This window comes from Lolium rigidum, chromosome 4 (genome assembly GCF_022539505.1).
Source record: "Lolium rigidum isolate FL_2022 chromosome 4, APGP_CSIRO_Lrig_0.1, whole genome shotgun sequence".
In the NCBI taxonomy this organism is placed as follows: Eukaryota; Viridiplantae; Streptophyta; class Magnoliopsida; order Poales; family Poaceae; genus Lolium; species Lolium rigidum.
Window position 1 is genome coordinate 239,412,012 of NC_061511.1, and position 16,641 is coordinate 239,428,652.

Here is a 16,641-nt window from a genome sequence, read left to right on the forward strand (position 1 = left end):
TATTTTTCTACCCACCTTATATGTAAGGAAACAATGCATGGTACAATCGATGCATGAGATGTAATAGTGCTTGCTCCTATATAAAAAACATTAAATTACGTGTTAAATAAAAATATAGTGTATACAAAAGTGGGAGTATATCATTTAAAGCTAAAAACATATGTGAACATTAGTTGAAAGATATGCATACGTGAGATAAAATAATAGATCAATAGCAATGACTTGAGGATGGCCCTATAAAATTCTAGTTAGGTAGAAACAATCCGAAATAGGTGAAAGGAGAAGCATAAAAAATACAGTAGTTTCTTTTCGAAAAATGGCAGTCATCAGTACCAAAACAAGGATAGTACAAAACTACAATTGCTCTCTTCTTCGTTGTGCTGATGTCTTCTATGTTGCCATCCTGCCATGCAAGTATGCAACAATTTCGTTGTTTAAAATTCTCAAAAAAAATCATTTTCATTGTTTAGTATGCAATTTGCATGCGCGAAAGAAAATTATTTCCAGCTATTTTCATCCCTTTTTATGTTTATATACAGGATACACTATTGTGAATGATTTAATGTATTTCTTTTATAGTTGGAATTTGGGAATGTAAAGCCCTCAAAGACTGCAATGCCTGGTCATGCGTAAAAGATTGCAGAGAAAGAGGATTTGGTAGTCACAGCTTTAGTTCCAAATGTACTAACACATTGGATGAGTGTTGCTGCCAAACTTTGCGTGTGATACCAAAATGACAATACCGATAGTTATCTTGTTTGTGCAAAATAATGATGATGAATAAAATCGCTACATGTAACTGATCAATATGCATAGCATTGATCTTTGTTCAATAATATGTGTTCTTATTGGGCCGTCTTTTGCCTGTTTCTTTATTCCTATTCCAGAAAATGAATGGTTTACTATTGCCATGTATGATGTATCATTGGATACATTATTAATAGTTTATAATTTCATGGAAGAGGTTGTTAGGGCCACGCCTGCCATGCCGAACACCAAATTAGGCTGGCCATAGTGCTAGTATCATAGCTAGTATCATGCACATTGGTCCCACAAAAAAGCTGATGTGGCAGCTAATTAAGGAGGAGAGAGGAGATTAGAGTAACATAGGTAGATACTGTATCATAGCGCATGTCACGAGAAAAGTTAATGCCAAACAAATCTTGTACACAAATTTGCATTAAGATTCTAAAAAGCAATAAATATAGCATGACTATGATACTACTTCATGATACTAACCACTATAGAGATAGTATCATACACAAGTATCATATGCATGATACTACTACATAATACTTACCACTATGACCAACCTTAAGAGATAGTAAAACTTAACCACCTAGGAGCCTTCCTTACTTGGCATTTTGGATCAGCGGATCTGGCCATCCAATGTTCTAGATCAACCCAGTAATCACAAGCGGTCTCAACTCGTGCCTAAGTCGTCCAGTCGTGTTAAATGGGCAGCAAGCCATTTTAGGGGGTCGCCCTACCTGGCGGTCGCGCGCGCGCCAGACCGGGAGCGATCGATTTCCGCAACAGCACACTGACCAGCTGAGCTACTACAACTTCACGTCTGGTAGATGAGCCGATTTGTTTTATACTATGTAATTTATATAGTAAAATGTATAATGGATAAACTTTGTATGCACTTAAAAAAAAGAAGTATGATGCACGAACTATTAGACGTCAGCGTCAATCCATTCTAATTCTAAAATTCATTCTCAAAAAGTAACTCCGATCTAAGATTTATTTCCACCAATTAATTATTCTCAAAATGTTGATATATCTTGAAAACTTTTTATTAGTTCAAAATTTATCAACCCCTCTCGCTCGTTATTTATCAACGGTAAATGTGAAAAATTATCGACCCGAAAAACTAATTTAACTTAGAATATTATGGGAATATTTTTAGCTCACAATTTATCAACCACTATGCCTATAATTTATCAACGGTAAAATATGAAAAGTTATCGACCCAAAAAGCTAATTTTATTTAGAATACTTTTGAGAATATTTTTAGCTCATAATTTATCAACCCCTATGTTCGTTATTTAGCAATGGCAAATGTGAAGAGTTATCAACACGAAAAGCTAATTTTATTTATAATATATTAAAAACATGTGTAACTCTCAAATTTATCAACCCCTCCGCCCGTTATTCATGAACGCTAAAATGTGAAAAGTTATCGATCCGAAAAGTTAATGTAATTTAGAATATATTGGGAATATTTTTGGCTTACAATTTATCAACTGTTATGCCTATTATTTATCAAAGGTAAATGTGAAAACTTATCGACCCGAAAACCTAATTTTATTTAGAATATTTTTGGGAATATTTTTATCTCATAATTTATCAACCCCTCTATTCGTTATTTAGCAATGGCAAATGTGAAGAGTTATCAACCCGAAAAGTTAATTTTATTTAAAAATATTTTAGAAACATTTTAGCTCACAATTTATCAACCCCTCTTCCCATTATTTGTCAACGCTAAAACTGAAAAATTACCTACCCAAAATCTAATTAAGTTGAAAGTGATATTTATTTGAGTTGCAAGTGTACTTATTTGAGTTGCAAGTGGTGGTTTATTTGAGTTGCAAGTAGTTCTCCCACCCGTTATTTTTCCCCTCTTAAAAACCACTAGCCCAAAAAAGGGAATTAAAAAATAGTCCAAATAACATGATTTTTATATACAAAAGTAACAACAATATGGAAAAAATGATACTGAATTTCTAAAAAGGAATTGTACAAAGGGAATTGAAAAAAAGTTGCATTGCTAGGTAAAATTTGGAATAAATTTACGGAATCAAAAATACTGATACAAATGAAAATATCACAAAAAGAAATTTGCGAAAAAAAAAAGTTCATTTTTTTATGTTTATAACATATACAGTTCATAGTATAAAAACGATCTGTTTCTGTTTCCAATAAAAACCATTTGTAGCTCGCCTGGTTCGCTCAGCAGGCGCGTGACAACCAGGAGGTTGCGGGTTCGAATCTCCCGCAGGGCATTTTACTTTTTCCGGCGCGGGCGCGGGGAATCGGATCGAATACGACAAAAACTGCATACGCGGGGGCGGGTTTCGCGGTAGAAATTGTTCGCTCGATCCCTAGAAAGGGAATTCGCATTTTAGGGCTGTTACTAAAGAAAACTAAGGCATTTTAGGTAGCTCCTAATTAATTGGGCCTCGTTCCCGCAAAGTAGCCAATCGATCAGAGCCAAACTAAGTGGGAGCTCCTATTACAAAGACCAACCTTCCCAGAGGTCCAATCTCAAACCGAACCGATGCTCCGCACCGACGCTCTGCGTGACGCGTGTCGATCTGAGAAACCTCCCGCGCGAGCGACGAAAGTACAACCGGCCATCTGCCTCCCGCGCGACCTACTCCCGCGTGATGTACGTATCTGCTGGATCGCTCCACTTTTGGTTATGGATGGGAGGTACTGTACTTCCGTAGAAGTAGGTACGTACTAACTGCAATCATGCCAAAGCGTTCAGAGTGTCCCGCGTTAACGTGTGTCGTGACGGTGACGCGCGAAACTGCCGTGCGTACGCGAGCAAGACACAAAGCCAGCCCGCGACGAGTACGGCCAACACATACGCGCGAGTACGTAACATCCCGATGGAAGCCCAGATGCATCCATCGTCGCGAGTACACGACGCGAATACAGTTGCACACACACAGGCGAGTACAAGTACAGTCGCGCACACGAGGAGGTACAGTCGTACACACGAGCAGGTACAGTCACACACAACACATGAGTACAGTTGAACACACATGCGAGTAAGGTACAGTCACGCACACGAGCAGGTACATTCGTGCACCCGAGCGAGTATAAATCACGCACAACACACGAGTATAGTTGAACACACAGCGAAGTACAAGTACGACCACGCACACGAGCAGTGCACAACCGTGCACACAAGCAGTGCATACCACGCACAACACACAAGTACAGTTGAACACACGAGCGAGTATAAGTACAGTCACACAGACGAGCAGGTACAATCGTGAACACATGCAAGTACATGTACAGAAGTACAGTGGCGCACACGAGCGAGTACAGTTAACGAGTAAAGGGAAAAATTGCACCAAATACACTAAAAAGCAAGACTTATCAATTGAAACACGAAGTACAAGCTAGTACACACCACAGGTACATCATAATATTATCGGAAGTACGAAAAAAGTATCTCCAAACCTATCAACATGGGATCTAGTTTTGAAGATCTCGACGCGAGGATCTCAAAAGTGAAAACAGTTCGCAATTTGGACTTACGGTTCTCAAGATATTTCATTTTGAAAAACGAATCTGAAGAAAAGGGAAAACTGATATAACCCAGCTTTTCTCTCCTCCCCCATCCTCACCTCGCTTTCCTCGCGACACGCTGGCGAGCAGTGAGCACCACTTCCCGTAAATTTTCTCAGCACCACAACATACGCCACTTGTCGCGTGCGGAGCGAGTTGCCTTCCCTTCGCGAAGGTCGGCCTTTTTTTAACGATTTCGCGGTTAGCGCTGCCGCGCATACCCCCCTGCTCTACGTCGCTCTTATGAGCTTGGCCCATTTACTGCTTCGTTCGTTACACAGTAGGAGCCTTCTCCTACTGTATTTGTGTAAAAAAAAAAACGGCTTCATTTGTTTGGTTCTTCGTTCCTTTGATTATTTCAGTTTGCCGAGTTCGCTTCTTCGGCTGGTTCGGTAACACGTGATTTCAAAAGATATTTTCGTTGTTGGCTCGCAAATTTATGATACATGTTTGAAAATAGGACAATACTGGCCGTCTTCCTCCGGGGATCTAATTTCCTAGCATCCTAGTTCCTGACACATGTACTTTTTTGTTGTCGGGTAGCAAAAAATCTCGCTTTTCCTTCAGTGTAGCAAAAAATGGCTCGCCTATGAAAGAAAATAAAAAGACCGAGCTCATCGAAGACCTCGCCGGAGAACTCACCGGAGACATCGTAGCAAAAAAGAATGTGTTACTGTAGCAAAAACCGACATCACCGGAGACATCAACGACGACCTCGTCGCAAACCTCACTGGAGTAGACATCGTCGCCTAGGTAGCAACACTGGACACCCCTTGTAGCAACGCCTTCCGTCGCTGGTAGCAGAGTGACCCACCGCTTGCAGAAAAAAGGCATCGTAGCCGGAGAAGTCGTCGCCGGAGAAGACCCCCACCGCTCGCAGCGAAGGCTTCCACCATAGGTAGCACAAACGGGTGCTTGTTGTCGCAAGGCCTCTCGCCCTTGTAGCAACTACAACCACTGCCGGTAGCAAGGCCGGCCACCCCCTTTGTAGAAAAGAGTGGCACCCATGGTAGCAAAGCCCGATGTCCCATGTAGCAAGACCACTCTCCCATTGTAGAAAGGCCACCCGCCGCTCGCAGCAGCACTGCCCACCGCTGGTAGCCCGGACGGCTGACTTTGTAGCAAAGCTCGGCCGCCCTTGTAGCAAGCCATGCCTCCCCTTGTAGCAAGCCCGACCGAACCTTGTAGCGGCAGCCATGTCCACATCAGCACCACCACCAGGGCATCGACGGACCTTGGGCGGTGTTGAACTCGGAGGAGAAGCAGCAGCGACTTTGGAGGGCTGCACGGTTCTTAAAAGAACATGGTTGTTGATAAAATTCATTTGAAAGAAAGTTCTTAAAGAAAGAGTACGTAAGGAACCTAACTTGTTAGCATAAATATCTGCTATTTCAACATTTGGCAATGAACAAGAAAGTTAAAATTAACGAAAGCCAAATGACCGAAAAAATAAAAATGGAATGAACGGAATTCAATGGACCCACCCCGAAAGTTAATGAACGATGAAAGTCTAATTGAATGAAATGTCAACGAACGATAAAAAACCCAAAGTCAACAAAAGTCAATGAATGATAAAAGGTGAACGAAAAAGGTTGAAGTCAACGAAAGGCAAAAGAACGAATAAAGTTAAACTCAACTAAGCCAATGAACAATTGAAAAAAGTAGAATAAACGAAATTAAGTGAACGATAAAAAGTCAAAGTGAACGAAATGTCAATGAACGATAAAATGAACGACAAAAAGTTAATGAATGATATTCAAAGAGAAGACCGAAGTCAACATAAGTCAATGAATGATAAAAAAAAAGTCAATGAATAAGAAGTCTAAAGTTAACGAAAGTCAATGCACGATAAAAATGTCCAACAAATGAGCGAAAAGCCAAATGAATGAGAAATGTCGAAGTCATTGGAATGATGACAGTCTAATTGAAAGAAATGTCAATGAACAATAAAAAATCCAGAGTCAACAAAAGTCAATGGACAAAATTCACATAACGATAAAAGTTCCGAAGTAAAAGATAAAATGTCAGAAGTCAACAAAAGTCAACAAAAGTCAATGAACGATAAAATTCCAGAAGTGAATGAAAAGCCAATGAACGAAATTCACTAAACGATAAAAAGTCAAGAAGAACGAAATGTTAATGAACGATAAAGTTCAGAAGTCAATAAAAAGTTAATGAACGATAAAATTGCATAAGTGAATGGAAAGTCAATGAACGAAATTCACCAAACGATAAAAAGTCAAGCTGAACGAAAGTCAGCAAAAGTCAATGAACGATAAAAAGTTCTGAAGTGAACGAAAGCTAATGAAAGGAGTAGAAGTGAGCGAAAGTCAATGCACGATAAAATGTTCGAAAATCTAAACGAAAGCTAGGATGTGTAAACTATTTTACGAATTTAAAAAAATGTGAAAAAATGGTTACAAGCTTTAAAGTGTTAAGGAAATTTAAGTAAATGCTCGCAAAATTTCAAAAAAATTGCGTATTTTAATTTTTTTTCATGAAAAAATGTTCTAGGATTTGAAAAATGTTAAATTAAAAAAACCTCCACGAACTCGAAAAGATGTTTAGGGTGAATGATAAGGAAATTTTAAAAAATGTTCATGAATTTGAAAAAATATCTCAAGTTTTAGAAATGATCAGGGATTTAAACTACATTCATGAATTCCATAAAAAAACACGGTTTAAAAATATTCATGGATTTGAAATATGTTCGGAAGTTTTAAAGATGTTCACGAAGTTATAGAAAGTTATCTGGAGTTGAAAATAGTCGTTAATTTGAAAATATTCACAAAATTGAATTATGCTTACATACTTGGATAACATTAAAGGAAATAGAAAAGAAAAACATAAAAAATAATCAGTAAACCAATAAAATTCAGTAAAACCAGTGTGAAATAAAATAACTAGCTGAAAGCTTCCAAAAACGAAACAGAAAAAGGTGTTAAGCAAGATGGGTTCCAATGGTGTCTGCGTCACATGTGAAGAAAAGAAGTAAATCCCGAAAGAATAAAAAAAAGAAACAAGCCGGAAGCTGCCCGAAACGGCCACAGCGAGCATGGGCCGGCCCGGCAAAGCACGATAAGAAAAAAAGCTTAAGGGAGATGGAAAAGTGGGCCGGCCCACAAATGAAGGAGGCGTACAGATCAGAACGAGCGTCGACGCGCAAACGGACGCAACGAGCCTGGTGTCAGTTGCTAAATGGTAAAAAAAAATCTTCCGCGCGTGATTTACAGGGGAGTGCTGTACACCGACCTGGTCGGTGTGTACGGGCCACCGCACACCCCACCGACCAGGCCGGTTGGTTGGGCTGCGGCCCATTAGTAGTAGGTCGTTTTTTTTCTTTTTTTTTCTGTGTCTTTTTTGTTAATATTTTTCTTTTTCAATATCTAACTTTCAAAAAAAAATCGGAGAACAAAATTTCAAAATCTGTTTAGATCGAAATTTTGGAAATTAAAAATGTTCAGATTTTGATTTAATTTTGTTCAAAATTCAAAATTATTCCGAAATTTGGAAATTCGATCAAGATTAAAATTTGTTCAAATTTCGAAATTCGTTCTAATTTCAAAAACCGTTCGAATTTTTTTTGTTCAAAATTCAAAATTCTTCTGAAATTTGAAAATTCGTTCAAGATTAAAAATTTGTTCAAATTCGAAATTCGTTCAAAACTTAAAATTTATTCAAATTTCAAAATTCGTTCAAGATTAAAATTTTGTTCAAATTTCGAAATTCGTTCAAAAAAATTCAAAACTTGAACATTTTTCAAATTTTATAATTTTCGAAAATTATTTTTAAACATAAAATAAAACATGAGAAAAAAAGAAACTGTGAAAAAGAAAACAGAAAAGAAAAAAACAGAAAACGGAAAAGAAAAGGAAAAAAGAAAGAAAGAAACAGGTAAAAATGCCTGCCGTGAAAGCCAATAGTAACAATAGGGGTGACGTGGGAGGCTTGCATGTATAAGTACTTTTAGTGGGTTGCTCCTATTTAGTTATTATAGATTATAGATTATAGATATGATGCTACTATAAACTAGTAAGTAGGAACATATAAATTTTTTTACTGTGACTACGGCGGGCATAAGCCAGCCTAAACATACATTCAGCCAAGTTACCTATGAAACTTTTCAGCTTCTACAAGATGAGTTCAAATGAACCAGAATACACAGGGGTTACGAGGGTGAAGAAGAAAAAGAAAAACACACACTGACACAAAACAAGACCGAGAAGAAGAAGCAGCCACCCCCAACCCTGAGGCGCGGTTGGCCGATAAGAAGAACTCATCGCAATCCAAGCACAACGATTGCAAGGAAGAGTCCTGAGGACACGCAGGAGGGGCATCCTAGCTCGAGGCCTCACCAGAGCAATCAAACGGTCTTGGTCCACCGAGACCCAGCAACGACACTGCACCATCAACGTAATCGAAGGGCAACGCGCATCCGAGACCACACTAAGCACCGACACCATTTGCGTCGAGGGTGTGTCCACCGAGATGACGCCTGTGTGTCAGCAACTGGAGCCGAAGGGCATCGCAAAGCAGAGATGCACCCATTGAGTACTCAGGCATGTAGCACCCTCAACGCGCCAAGGAGCTCCGACAAGGACCCGACACCGAAGTCCAGCAACCGGGAAGAGAAAGCCAATGCTCACCTCGCATCGTAGGGGAGACCGCACCCATGGCCGCCATCTGAAGAACCATAGGGCACACTAAAGCAGCGTCCTCCGCCACCAAGCGGGGGGAGAGAGCCGGTGCACGCCGCCGCGCCCCACGCTGACCCGGCGCCGCCGCACGACGCCGACATCCCGCGCCGTCGCCACCCAGCGGGGGAGGGGGGAGAGCCCCGCCGTTGCCGATGCTGGTCAGGCTTCGCCCACCAGCGTGCCCCAGCGGCGGCGAGGAGTGGGGAGGGAAGGGGTGGGTGCGCGAGCTAGCGGCTAGGGTTTCCTCGGCCGTTCGCGGGAGCGACGCGGGAGGTCTTCGAAACACACAACTTGCCCTTTTTTCATAAAATTATTGTTGCCTGCCCAGCTGAGCAAATTGAATACCCAAGTTACCCTTATATTTCCGTGGTGCGCTTTCAGGACCAGTTTGGATCAGCGTGGAATCGTATACACGTTAGGTGGAATAGTTCACACATCAGATTGTCAGATAGCAATAATTTTCGGGTGTGTCTAGTCTCAGTCGACTGAGACGTAACTTATGTCTCAGTCGAATTACATGATGCGGACCTAAATAAAGTATAAACAGCAGCAACACGAATCTTAAAGCATAAACAAAATTCAACGATGGAGCCATAGTTTTAAATAGCCGGCTACGGCTATAGCCTTTCGAGCAAGGTGCGGCTAAAGACATTCGCGTGCTAAAAGGTGGCTATAGCCCGCTATAGCCTGGTTATAGCCTTTTTCAGAGGTCGCGGCTATATCCTATGGCCCACTATTTAAAACTATGGATGGAGCACGTGACTGAGACATAAGCTACATCTCAGCTAGCTGAAACTTAGCTATTCCTATAATTTTCAACACGTTCCCTTTCTCTATTGACTTGCAGGGCAGCAAACAGAAGCAGTCTGCAATTTGCTCCCGCCTTCTGCCTCTATTGGATTCTTCGACTCCCAGATTAGTGATTAATTAGCGCTCTAACATTGGGGGAACCCCAGATGGAGCTTGCCATATCTGTAGTAGCAGGTGAACTCTTGAGCCGATTCATCTCCTAGATCAATTCCCCTTGTCTGATCGATCCCTGAAAGAAAAAGAAGAAGATCCGGTGCTGATCAAATTTCCCTAGTTTTCTGATCAAATTCCCCTCGGTGGAGCATGATGGAGCGTCCGAGGCAGGGTTGTGAGGGTCGGGAGAAATCTTGGTCGGTCTGGCCGACACTAACGCGGTGACGTCCACGGGTACCACTATTCCTACCTGAAGGGCGCTGGGATAAGTCCTCCTCCCTTGTCCCTGGGGAACCCCAAGACCACTCTGGGCAGCAAACATCATCATCATCGCATTTCTTTTTGTAGGTGATGCTTGGTATGCGGCGCATCAGAGTGCCAGAAGCACGGTAGGAATTTTCCGAAGAGCGCAGCGGCTGCAGGACATCTCGTTTTCGTCGATCCAACCTTTTCGACTTTCTTTCTCTTTTTTTTCTTGTGTTATCTTTTGAGCGGGGCAAAAACCTATTTCGAGGAGAGTTTGTCAGCTAAGGCGGTTGACGCTTTCCTTCCGTCTTTGATTCTGTTAACGTCAGGAACATTTGCATTTTTTTCATTCAAAAAGATTCAGTAAGTTCGAACCAAGATGTTGCACCATTTCTTCTACTAGTTAAGTTTGTTTACAAGGAAAGATATTTTTGTTTCATTCAAATAGATCATTTTTGTACCAAAAGGGAGACAATATAGCAAGATAAACACATCCTTAGCACTGGATGTAATTAGCAAAACACAACTCATAAGGTCTCAAAATGCTACCCAAATAGACCTGGGCGCTTCTTCCCCGACAAGGGTGTTTCAGGCTTATCATTAACGCAACTTGAAGCAGACCGCACCAAGTGAACAAATGAAGTATAAGGCGGTAGCCTCGATTTCCATGAAATCAGCCTAAAATCACCTCTGGGTAAAACAACGTGACCTTCTCGTGCTATCAGGTCCCCAAACATAATCCTAGGCAGACCCTCTTCTGGAACCCTGGTCATACTGTTTGCAGACTTTACAATGCGTGATGGAGTAGCTGGAGACAAGATGTATCCGCCGATCAGGTGCACAGGGTGACCTCGGCTAAAAAGCTCCTGTGGATGCGCCCCGAAACGAGTATTGTTCTTCTTGACGCTGTCTCTGACCCCGTTCAATAGGGACATCCAGAAATGGGCACTCAGGTTTTTCCTCAGCGCATCAGCAAGCACATTCGCTGAGATGAGTGACCCTCCCAGCACCGTGGCAAACTTTTCTACCATCGCCGCTAGCCGCGGGTGGTCGGTCTGGTCCGCGCTTCCGAACGCGAGCGTCTTAAACAGGTAGCTGTACTCTTCTAATGATAAACAGCTCAGAGAGATAGGCTTGACGGTTCCAAACTTCTCCAGGCTTGCCTTTCTTCCTAAGATTATCACCTTGCTTCCTCTGTCCATGTTCGTGATAGAACGACGAAATGTTGCCCAATCATCTTCATCTACATCTGAAGCAAACTCGATCACCACCAATGTCCTCCCTGGCATCCATTCATGGTCTGTTATTCTGAAAAGATCGTCCCCATTCAGGTGCAAAACCATAGAAAAGTGAGAACGTACCCTCTCGTTATCGCATACATGGCCGACAAGAGTTTTCTTCCCAACTCCATTGCCACCAATGACTGGAAGAACGGCCGGGCGACCAGGGGAGTCATATTCAAGCAAGAACATCAAGATCTTCTGCTTCTCGACATGCCGACCAAACATGAAGTTGTCAATATAAAGATAGGCATCATAGGGTCTGCAAGAGATGCGCTCGCATCCGCTCAAAAGCACGACAAACTCCACCATGTTAGCAACACCAGCCTCTAGGTTTTGCAGAGCACTCTGTAACTCGGAGTTGATTGTAACCATGTTTGTTGCTAAACTACTACCAACCGTGCGAGAACGTTTGTAAGGAGTAGAAACAGATAAGGTGGACGAATCCCATACCTGTTTCTCTAAGAACTCCCTGTGTTTCATGGACCTGATGGTGTCAAGCACATGATGGCCTCGGTACATGGCAGCCGCTAGCATCTTCAGCTGTATGAGCATACATGAGTTGACGATGTATCGCGAGTCCGCCTCCTCGATGACCATGCCAACTCTCAGCAAGAGTTGTTGTAGCCTCTCCAGCTGATTTTCTTTAGAGTATGCGCGGCTGGAGTGGTACTTGTTGGTGAGAAAGGAGACAAATCGGCTCACAAGTTCACCTGTTAGTGCAGATATGGCAAGCTCCATATTGAGTTCCTCCAATCTAACTATCTCAGTGTTCTAAGTTGTAAGTTGTAACTGACCATGGAGTCCAAGGGAGGGCAGCAGGCAGGAGGAAATAGCAGACTGCTGGCGTTTCCTGCCCAAGAAGTCAATAGCTTGGAAAAATCACTGTCTGCGGTGTGAACTACTCCACCTCTAGCATGTGCTTACCTGTCCACGTTGATCTAGATTGGTGTGACAGCGGAAAGATTTTACAGAGAGTGAGAGAGGGGACATTTTTTCCTTTCGTGTTAGCAAGCTTTTTTTATGTTTTTTGGTACTGCAGTGCAATCCGACAAGGTATCCTGGGGTGAAATGGACAGACTGCCATAGTACCGACGACAGCTGTTCCAGTTTGAGCAGTGCAAACCGAAAAGACTCTAAGACAACCTCCTGAGCTTTCGGTAAGCTAGATGCAACAATCATGGTCTTCTTGGCCGAGCACTTGTATGGCCCGGGACAAACTAACCATTGTTTGACTGGAAGGGAGCTTGTACACGGTCTATCAGTGAGGTGGTGTTTTGGCACATAGGTGCATATAAACCTATTATGTAAAATGGAGAAAAAATAAAATTTAAAAATGTTAAAAAATTCCGAGATAAAATTTCACGTGTACATATGGACATTCTATATTCGCACACAATTTTTTGGGGAAAACGAACATTTTATATGGTCTATATAAAACGACAAAAAATGTCATGTGAATAGTCATGTTTTGAACATTAAAATTTATCTTTTTTACATGGAACACAAAAAATGTTCTTTTTTCCCGAAAACTTGTGTGCGAACATATAATGTCTAGATGTACATAAGCAATTTTATTTCAGAAATTTTTGACATTTTAATATGTAATTTTACATATGCCGTCTATCAGGGATTAACCTTGCTTTTTCTCTGTCTAACTGAAACAGATTATTTCTTCAATGTGATGTGATATACCATTTGATACTTAGACTTATGTAGTGACTTCATTAATCTTGAAGCTCCACAACTCCAGTCTTCGATGTCTCTCAAAACAATTATGGTGTGACATGCATATTTTCCAAACTTCCGTCTAGCTAAGGTAATACACTCACTTGTCACCATCTTAGTTTTCAACTTGGTTAGTTTCTTTTGGAAATTCTCCAACCGTTACCTCTAATGTAGGGTCAGCATTAGAGAAGGAATTAATTTCACTTTAGCCCCTAGTTGCGACCTTGCGACAATGCTTAGCTCATTGAAAAATCATGCCACATTCTACTTGCCAGTGCCAACTAGTATTTATAACCTCGCTCGTGACAGTCTTAACTCATTTTATATTTTCCTAAAAGTGACAAACCATACACATGTCGGACCATATTTGTTAAGGGTGTATCTGATATAGTGCAGGAGCAGTGTCGTGCAACTAATGCACTTGTGTGACAGAATTGACACAATTTACCGGATTTGATGAAAATTGACATAATTATCGACGTCCCTAATGAAAAAACATAAGATAAATATATTGAAAGAACCTTGGTGACAATATATATTAGAAGCGAGCTTTGCTTGATCTGCCGACGATTCTTAAAAGCCCCCTGGCACATATTGTCAAACATGGCGATCATGCCCACGGAGAGGGTGTGCGTTGCCGTGGAGGATTGTTTTCGAGCCATACATCATTACTGTAGGTTAGATAAGAGCGACGTCTCTAATGCCGCTGCCTCCTTTGATGTGTCATTTCTGGAACTTCGATTTTTTGTGGTGCATGAGTTCTCTAGTTTTGTGGTGCTTTTTGTTGGCATATTTGTGGTTGTCCGGAGATGCTTGAAACCTAGGTTCGCTAGATAGTGTAGCTTTGTTGGGTTGGGTTTTTCTTTGTTTCTCTCAAATAGGCGAGTTTATTTTCTTTTATTAGTACAAGAGCGCACCACCATAGAACAACTGACATCACAGCTTCTCTGAAACCCCTTTTAAATCCTCACAGCTCTCTCTCCGTTGTCTCCGCATCGGAGCTTCTTGTTACACTTTCCCCGACAGACGATCTGTCAAGGAAGGGTTGTGTGCATGGTCGCATGGTAGATTTCCTCACCTGGATTAATTCTCTTTATAAAGTGCGCAGGTTAAGCCCTCATGCTATGGCTACTCTTTTCTTTCCTATGACCATTGTTCGTCGCTTTACTCTGGCTCCAGGAAGGCAGGATGCCCGGGAGAAGGAGGTGCAGAACTGGTGCCCGGATGGTTTTCGACGAAATGGGGGTAAGGGCAGCCTACTGTTCCTGAACACTTCCCAGCCTGCCGCACTAATGACTAATGCAAGAGGCCAGCGTACTGCTCCTCATCTCGTATGAATACGACTGGAAACTAGTAAGCAGTAACGCCATAAAAAAATTTTGTTGCCTGACTTGGTCAGCAGTCAGCACATAGGCTCTCACTTGGTTAGGTGGTGATTAAGGGCATTTGCTGGGCTGACTTAACCTTTCCTGATGGACTTTTATGCTCTGCTATTTTTACTTCTTATATCCATTATTTATGTAGGCCATATTGCCAGCCTTCCCGAAGAGAGAAGAACATGGTCTAGACAAGTATGACCCTCCTTCACAGGCTTCTGGATGGCTCCTATAGGCTGTTCCATCGAATATGTTTTCTGGACAAGGAGTCTCAAAGTTTGTCCATACAACTGCTTTGCTGAGCAAATAAAAGACTCGAAGTCACCATCATTTGTCCGTGGTGCATGAAAAGATCAGCTGAAGTGCGCTTCCAGGACCAGTCTAGATCAGCGTGGAACGGTAAGCACAAGCTAGAGGTGGAGAGTGGAGACAGTGATACTTTGCACGTGCCAATACAAAGTTGGTCTATGTCCAACAACCGGCTATTGACTTGTTTGGCAGGAAATGCCAGCAGCTTGCTACTTCCTCCTGCCTCCTACCCTCTCTTGAACTCCATGATTGCTTAGAACTTAGAACTCTGAGATAATTTGGTTGGAGGAATACAAGATGGAGCTTGCCATATCTGTAGTAACAGGTGAACTTGTGAGCCGATTCCTCTCCTTGCTCGTCAACAAGTTTCACTCAAGCCACACATACTCTGAAGAGAAGCAGCTGAAGAGGTTGGAGCAACTGATCCTAAGAGCTCGCACAGTAGTCGAAGAGGCGGACGGGCGATACATCACAAACTCCGGGATGCTAGAGCAGCTCAGCATGCTCGCAAAGGCTCTGTACCGAGGTTACTGGGCGCTAGGGGCGTTCAGGTACAGGTCACTTGAAGAGACTCCCATCGACGAAGAGGAGCAGAAGGAGGAGGTTAGCAACTCATCTCCCCCCAAACGTCTTTGCACGTTTCATGGCAGTGCTAGAAAGAAGAAGGCAACATACCTTCCCGAGCTGCAAGGTGCGTTGGAGAGCTTAGAGGATGCCGTCTCTAGCATGACAGAGTTTGTCATTATTTTGGGTGGATACGACCGTATGCTGCGTCGACCATATGACGTGTATCTTTACAATGACAACATCATGTTTGGGCGCCACAGCGAAAAGCAAAAGCTCCTGAACTTCTTGTTGCAGCATGGCTCTCCTGGTGGTGCACTGGCTGTCCTCCCGGTCATCGGTGGTCCTGCGGTTGGCAAGAGGACTCTGGTCGCCCATGTATGCAAGGATGAGAGGGTTAGCTCTCAGTTCTCTTCGATTTTGCACCTGAATGGGGATTCCGTTTGTAGAATCGCAGACCATGTCAGTGTCCTGTCGGGAGAAGTATTGGTAGTTGTTGAGCTTGTTTCAGATGTTGACCAGGAGGACTGGGTCAAGTTTTGTTCAACTCTGGCAAGCATGGACAGTGGAAGCAAGGTGATCATCATCAGCCGGTGTAGAAGTTCAGAGAAGCTGGGAACAGTCAAGCCAATCTTCCTCAACACCCTGCCATACGAGGAGTTCAGCTACCTCTTCAAGACACTCGCATTCGGGAGCGCAGACCCAGCACAACACCCACGGTTAGCACGGATAGCAGACAAGATGGCCAGGGAGATGCAGTCAGATTGGTCGCTTGTTGCTGCAAACTTGCTCGCTGACGTGATGAGAAGGAATCTTAATCTGCATTTCTGGCTCTCCATGTTGAGCAGAATGAGAAGATTTGTTGAGAGGAACTTCTCCATGTTCGGGGAGCACCCGCAGTTGCTCATTCTGAGACGCCATCAGATAGATGTTACAGATTTCTTGCATCCTGCTTCTCCACTCCGCATCCTACCGTCTTGTACCACTGGCAGCAGCCTAACTGAGATTACAAAGCAAAGGCAGCTGCTACCGAATGTGAGGCTTGGGGATCTGCTGGCTGATCCTGGAGCTAGGCCACAAGGGGATTTCAACGTCGTTAGTTGGGAATCAAGGCTGCCACCTTACACTTCGTTTGTTCATTTCGCTTCAAATGGTGCCCCAAGTGTGGCT

At 42.6% G+C, this 16,641-nt stretch overlaps 1 protein-coding gene across 1 annotated transcript; it reads right to left on the reverse strand.

Moving 5' to 3' along the window:
* Window positions 1-11,448: 11,448 nt before the first annotated feature.
* Window positions 11,449-12,235, reverse strand: LOC124706403. The gene is made up of 2 exons (XM_047238067.1): window positions 11,576-12,235; window positions 11,449-11,496 (listed from the first exon to the last, which is right to left on the reverse strand). Exons 1-2 carry the CDS (start codon window positions 12,233-12,235, stop codon window positions 11,479-11,481), a joined length of 678 nt encoding a protein of 225 aa, XP_047094023.1. The 3' UTR covers window positions 11,449-11,478.
* Window positions 12,236-16,641: the final 4,406 nt, after the last annotated feature.